General features: G+C 48.8%; 1 protein-coding gene across 1 annotated transcript; it reads left to right on the plus strand.

Moving 5' to 3' along the window:
- The first annotated feature begins 4,655 nt into the window (after nucleotides 1-4,655).
- Nucleotides 4,656-6,376, plus strand: LOC120691893 (vegetative cell wall protein gp1-like). Its single transcript, XM_039975094.1, has one exon. It carries the CDS (start codon nucleotides 5,115-5,117, stop codon nucleotides 5,868-5,870), a length of 756 nt encoding a protein of 251 aa, XP_039831028.1. The 5' UTR covers nucleotides 4,656-5,114; the 3' UTR covers nucleotides 5,871-6,376.
- Nucleotides 6,377-7,301: the final 925 nt, after the last annotated feature.

Consider the following 7,301-nt stretch of genomic DNA (forward strand, 5'->3'; position numbering starts at 1 on the left):
TATCTTTCTTTATTGCAGCGGAGAACTTTTCTTTCTTTCATAAACTGTTCTTTGTCTTTCTCTATTCTCTGAAAAGTTGATCACTTTGATGCAAAAATGTCAGAGAATTAACATTGAACGTAAAATCACAATGAAATTATAATATTGTTATCATCAATGTTGGTCAGAAAATAACAATATCATAATTAACTTTAAACCAATATCTTTCTTCTCCTCTATTTAAATTGTCCCGTTTGTTCTAATTTAAATAGAGGTTAAGACTTTTACTTTGCAGTGCAAACATGAAAATTCCATATTCAGAAGAAAACACTTTAAACTTTACTATTCTCTATAACAAATTGTCCCGTTGGTTCAAATTTGAATAGAGATCAATAACTGTTTAAAATTCTCAAAGAAATGCTTCTGAAATGAAGAGACTTTTAGTCAAAACTTCACTGTTCATCTAGCCTGTGCAGTAGCGCAAAACAGGCCCGTACGGCCCGCTTGCTTAGCGCAGCCCAGCTGCCAGCAGTAGCTAGCGTCTTGGCCCCGCTTGCCCGCGCGCGGCCCAGCCGGCCCATTATCTGTCCGGGACGCGATCTGTGCCGTCGATTCGATCCAACGGTTCTCCGCAACTTTCGCGGGATCAAAACCAGCCACCGGCAGAGTCGCCCCCAAAACCCTAGCTCCAGTTCTTCTTTCCTCCCCTTCTTTCTGACCCAAGCGGCGACAGCTGATGCGGCTCACCGGAGGGGAACGGCCGGCGCCGCCGCTGGCCTTCCTCCCCTTTCTTTCTTACCCGAGCGGCGGCGGCCGATGCGGCTCGCCGGAGGGGAACGGCCGGCGCCGCTGCTGGCCTTCCTCCCCATTCTTTCTCTCATCCCTTTACTCTCTGCGCGCCGCATAGGGCAGCTGCAGGCAGCGGCGGCGGCCATGGAGGCCGACAGCGCCGGTGGGGAAAAACGCCCCCGATGAAGATCCGGTCGGCTCCCCTCACAACTTTCTCTCTTTCCCATTCTTCCTCCACATCGTTACCAACAGAAATGGTGGCGGCAGCCGCTCGAGACAGCACAGTAGGAAGACGGCCGGTGGTGGCGGCGCCACCGCGAGGCTCTTCGCCGACGCGCGCGCTCGACCAAGTCAGAGCGCGCCTCCATCGAGAGGCTTCACGGTGGTGCCCTGAATGCAGTCCCGGGAAGGCTTGACCTCGCGACAGCGAGGCCCTTGCCGCCTCCGGCGGCTCTTTTCCCACGCGGCGACGGCTAGCGGTGGTGCCGGCAGTGAGATCCAGGTGGCCCGCCTCCTCTTTCTTTTCTAGGGTTAGGGTTTGAGCTTTTCTTTTTCCCGATCCGAGATCGATTTCTTTTGTTTTGTCTCCGTCTTTCCGATTCGTCACCGAATCCACTTTCCCAATCTCGATCTACTCTCTAGATTGGTGCTCTTGATACCATTGTAAAGATTTCCAGGATCACTAGGAGTAGATCAAAGGGGTGACTCACTGGTTCTTGAGGATCTCGAGCCGGCCATCACTGGTTCGTCAGTGAAGGCCTGCTCTGAGGCAGCGACGCGCGGTGCGGAGGCGTCGCGGCGTGGTCGACGGGGCGGCAATGTACAGTGGCGGTGGGCTTCCCGCCACTTCCGGCACTCGCTCGGTCGGCAGTCACGGAGGTGGGCGAGAGGACACCGTGCTGTCTTGGCATACGTGCCTCTGCGGCCCCCACCTCCTCTATATAGTGCCGGCGCGACAGGGGCCCACAACCCAGTTGGGTTGGGTTCCCCCGACCAGGGAGCCGAGTCAAGGGCCCGACTCGGTCGTTGGACCGAGTCCATGGAGATCAATACTAACATTTTCCACTTACTTCTTGCTTTACATCCTAAATTCCTCCAAGCCATGGAAACGCCGGCACATGCCAGCCTTAATTAATTAATATAAGAGTACGTAGTAGCTTGTTTTACCAGTTCCTTAGTATAGTTTTTGTCTTCTCTGCCGGAATATTTCACTGAAAGCTCCTTTTTTCAACCTGGTCGGTGCTTAACAAATCTTCAAAAGTCTATCCTCGAATAAAAGAAGAGATATTCACCCTCATCGTGATCCCACGCGGTTTCCACGATGCTCCCGGTAGATCTCTTCCCCTCGGGGAACAGCACCCAAAAGGGTCATCACCGCATCACTTCCTCTAAAGAAATCCATCTTTTTATCAAAATCCCCATCAACAAGCTGGTGTATGAGAGATGCTTGGGCTTCGACCAGTGGTAAAGAATAGATCGACCCTTCTCTTTACATGTTACACACATGCATGTAATAGTCTATGGCCATGTCAATATTCACACTTTTCCTTTAATTTCCGGTAAGCTTCAACATCTTTAGCCTATGACTGTCGATTGAGGTATATCTATCTATCGTTTTATGTTACTACCTAGGCAACCATCCTTTCTTCTTTTTCCTTCGTAGGCTCCAGTTGCAAGCTGAGGCAGATGCGCAAACAGAAAAAATATGCACATTCGTTGCACTGTTCAAAAGCATATACATTGCAAAATGCAAGGAAGACAAAAAAAAAATTTACTAAGAAAAGGACAGACCTATATCTCCTCATCAATCATGAAATCTTCTCGATCTCTAGCGCAGAATGATTATTTAGTTAGAAAAAGGACGACACATTTTGAGTTGCACAACATAAACCACGATATATTTTAAACCTCATTTTTGGAGAAAAAAAATTGAAATTAGTATATTTGTCTCCAAAGTAGTATTCTACTTGTACACCATGATATTTTTTTTCAAACTTCATGATTAGATTTGAGTCTAAAGCACTTTCCTAATCCATTCTCCTTTTTTGTATACACTTTAAGAAAAGCAGTAATGCAATGTTGTTAAAGCTCGAACCATGATGAACCAACACTTAGTAATAAACCAAAGTATTCCAATCTGCCAAATGATCACTGATCGCATATGATAGATGTTAATAATAATATTAAATATATTCTTCATAGGCTTGTGGCATTGAACGTCGTTTTCTTTTTCAGTATAAAACCACCAAGTCGATTATACCGACCGAAAGTAGAAAGACTCGATCCAGCACCAACAGACCGTAGACCCGACTCTTTCTGTCTTGCTTGCATTTGCATCCGCAACGTACATGCGTGTCTGCTTGCGCGAGCCTTTGGCGTCTAGGGTACTCCCTCCATTCACTTTTGATAGATATATTTTAAAAACTCAAATGTTCACAAATGATAGCTATATTTGCTAATGGCATGGGCTGTGGCAATAAATAGCACTGGTAACGAGGAGTTTCCAGTTAAAGCATTGGAGGACCAACAAAAAAGTCCGTGTTGTATTTATTATATGATAAGTAAAGTTGTTTTCCTTGGTCATTGTGTCAAGATGAAATATAGCTATCAAAAGTGAACGGAGGGAGTAGCCTCAAACAGCAAGTCAGCAACAGCTCAACGCCTCGAGCTCCATTCGTGCATGTGACGATCACCAAAGAATCCCTGTGGTTTTGGCGGTGGCGTGCTACAGCCCTTGTTCAGAGAAAGTGGCTAGCCGGCCGGCAGCCGGAGCCTCCCCTTTGACGCGAGTCTTTGAAGAAAAAAAAAAGTGCAGAAAAACCCGCGTGCTGACGTGCTGTGCAGGCGCGGGGAGAGGCGCCGCCCGCCGGCCGGTGGACGAAAAGCTGCAAAAGGCCGGGACGAAAAGCCAGGCGGCGTCGCTTTCCGCGCGTCCTCTCGCGCGGCCGTGATCGACGGACGGCCCGATGCGGCCGAGCGGCACCTGCCGGAATCCCCATCCGGCGGCCGGCGTCGGTTTGGCGGTTGCCGGCCTACCCGCAGTCGGTCCCTGTCCTCCAGATTCGTGCTAGCTACAGTAAAAACCTACTCCGAAATCAGTCGCCCAGGGATTGGGGCTCTTTGTGGCGCGGCGCGCTCTACGCTCACTGTGCTGTGGGGCCGACGGCTTTTGTGCGGGCGTCGTGGGCCCACTGTCATCGACGTGCTGCAGGTTTTTTGAAACATGGAGCCTTTTGTTTTTGCACGCCGTTTTTTTTTTCTTTCCACCGAGTCATGGGGTTGGCTGACTAGGCTGGTCTAACTGTGGCTGTCGGCATTTTTTGTTTTGCAAGAACGCAAAACCGCACCCCCACTTGCATATTTTTTTGTTCCATAATCCCTTGTCTCTCAAACGCTGCAGGCGCTTGTTTGTTATGCTGATACACTATGAGCAGATAAATTTGAATAAGTTTGTCTGCTTGCTGATTATTTTGAAGTTTAAATGCGTCTATTGAAGCATTTGTCTAAATTATAACAAATTGAGTTATACAAATAAATGATACGTGAAGTATCGCTCCTATATATTTGTCCTAATTATGCCGGGACTATTTTTAGTATTTTTTCGGGAGTACACATAGCTTATCTTCTGCTGGTAGTGTTCCCGGAACAATGCTCACAACTGGCAAAGAACAAAATACCATTCTCTCAGGGGGCATCATCACCACAAGTATTTTTTTTAACTTACCCTGGAAGACAATCTGACACGTGCAAACTTGCCATTAGCGCTAGAGAAGAAACCGAGGACGGTAGTTTATGGTCAATTGTCAAATCCCCTCCCATATTTTCCCCAACGTTAGATAGACGGTGTGACACCTAACCCATCTCTCAACCTTCATCCTCTCAGCTATAAAGAGGGGGGCCATCGCATGCCACCGAGCTGTAGCCCGGTGGTGGAGGGCGGGCTTGGTCTCAGTGCATGGCCATTCTTCCCTCTCTACCTTAGACAGCAGCTGGAGGAAGACAACATCTTCTCCAGTCTCCACACAAGAATAGATAGAGCTTCTTCTTCCTCGTTTTTTTTCGTTCTTCTTTTCTTTTCTCCGTTTCTTTCTCTTCTTCTTGATCTAAAGCCGCTGCATCGATCAATCCTAGCATCCTTGCTGTTTTTCTTCCCCAAGGATCTCGCTAGCTTCTTCTTGCAGTTTTCACTCAAACTAATACAGTTCTTTCAGCTTTTAACCTTCTCAGCAGTTCTCCTTTTGATTTCCTTTTCCCTTCAGCAATCCCAACGGAAACCTGTGTCTTTCTTGGAGCAAAATAGCGCAGAGAGACCTAAGAAGTAAGACCTTTCATCCCAGATCAACAAGATGGAAAACGTTCTCTTTGATCGATCGTCTGGAAGCCTCGAGTTCCCCAAGACGAGGTCCCTCGGCCGCAGCCGGCGGGGGCTCGGCGCGAGGCCGGCGGCGCCGGGCGGCGCGTACAGCTCCTTCCCGATGCTCCAGCCATACAACCACCTGCACAACGGTGGCGCGTGGACCTCCGCTCCGGCGCTTCCGTACGCGAGGCCTCCGATATACTCGTCGCCATCTCTGCCTCTCCTACCGTCCAACCAACCGCCGCTCCTGCCACTCCCACCCGCCGCCACCAAGTACGCCACTTTCCCCTGCCTACCAGCAGCTCCGCCCCCGCCACCGCCGGCGCCACGCGCCGGCCGGAGCGCAGCGGTAACCACCACAGTTCCAGCAGCAGCAGCAGCGCCAGCACCTGCGCGGCGTGAGAGGGACAGGAGGAGGAGGCCGGCAAGGCCGCCGCCGCCGTCGACGGCGGAGGCGCCCAGGGCGCAAAAAAAGAAGCCGTTGGAGCGGGCGACGCCTCTGCCGCCCGCGCCGGTGGTGAACGAGGCGCTGGACGACCTCGAGCAGGAGGTGGCCAGGAACTTCGTCCAGGAACTGCTGCACGCGCTCGCGCCGCCACCCAGCAGCCTGCCGATGCCCAGGTTCTCCCTCGTCATGAAAGCGTCCCCTGCCACGGCCTCCAGGGCGGTGGCGGTGCCGGCCGCGCCGTCCTGCAACGTGGAGGCCGCCACCGCCGACGGCATCCACGGCCTCCTCCGCCTGTAGGAGAGAAGCAAGGCTTCTCCGCCGCGTTTGGTATTCTCTAGAATATTTCCCTCCAATATTATTTTTTTTTGGCCGGGAAAATTAAATGCGTCCCAAAGGTAGGAAAAAAATATTGGGAGAAAATATGTGATGCTCGAGCTATGGTCGGTCGAGTTGTCCGTAGTGTGACTGTGATGGTGGCGTTGGATGGATGCTATCTCTGGCGGTGCAAAAGCGAGAGGAAGAAGACGATGTCTGCTAATGAGGTTAGTTTGTGGAAGACGCCATGTGGTAGATATCTAGGGTTTTACGTGATGTCTTCCGACGTAAGTACGTAACTATATGTACGACGCAGCACTTCTTTTCTTGATTGGGTGATGGGTTTTTGAATTACCTTGTATCAAGAGATTACTACATGTATGGTGTATGCAAGTGATGGCGTGGCTTTACTTATATATATACAAAAAAAATGTGTGCTTGCAGAATATTGAAGTGTGGAAAATGTTGCTTCCTTGTGATCTAATCCACCTGTATTAAATATGTCATGAAAGCGGCAAGAATTCACGTGCATTGTTAATTTGTTATGGATCGAGAAAATTATAGTCTTGATGCTCGTTTATTTTGTAATCTCCTCCAAACTAGTACTTGTGACCTTTTTCCTTCAAATTTCTTAATGCTTTTATTATGTGTTTTGAGCGCATGGGAAATGGAATGTTATTATGTGTTTTGAGCACTTGGAATGGAAGACAACAGACACATGTTTGATGATTGATGAACATTAGATAACCTCTTAATTAAATTTGTTACTTTGTACTGTCCTGGGCTTACCAAGTGACCATGCGAACAAATATACCGACAACCGTGTGCGAGGCTTGTGCTAGACTGATGAAGCATTTATAGTGAACAGTTTTGTATGTACTCCAATAGCAAGGGATGAAAAAAAATTTTGAATCTTTTCAAAAAAAGAAAAGTTTGTTTGAAGCAGAGAGCCGAATTAGCTCTTCAAATGGGGAAAAGATTGGTCCTTCACACGGCCGTCGACGAGGGTGTGCAAGGTGGGCGGCTGCACAGGCCCCCTAAATTTGGGGCCCCCAAATTAAATGCTGCTGTGCATGCTGGTTTTATCAGAGAGAGAAAAAATCCAATGCCTGCCCCTTGGTCTGCCTACTCCAGTAGCGAGTAGCGTCGACCCCCAGTCCGCCCGTCGCCCAAGCTTCTGTGCCGTGTCGATCGTAACTCCTGAGTTTCGATCCTGTCTAGCCTAATTTATGCTTATCCGCTCCTCTCTCTTTTTTTTATTCATTCCTCGTCTTCCAATGAATTTCTAGGGCTCAAGGCATCATGCAATACACACTCCATTATTACTGATTCATGGTAAGTTTACTTTTAAAAAGTTCATGGTTAAGTGAGTTGATACTTGATCGATTAATCAATGACACAATTCAGCAATTA

The sequence above is a fragment of the Panicum virgatum genome, chromosome 9N (genome assembly GCF_016808335.1).
Source record: "Panicum virgatum strain AP13 chromosome 9N, P.virgatum_v5, whole genome shotgun sequence".
Taxonomy (NCBI): Eukaryota; Viridiplantae; Streptophyta; class Magnoliopsida; order Poales; family Poaceae; genus Panicum; species Panicum virgatum.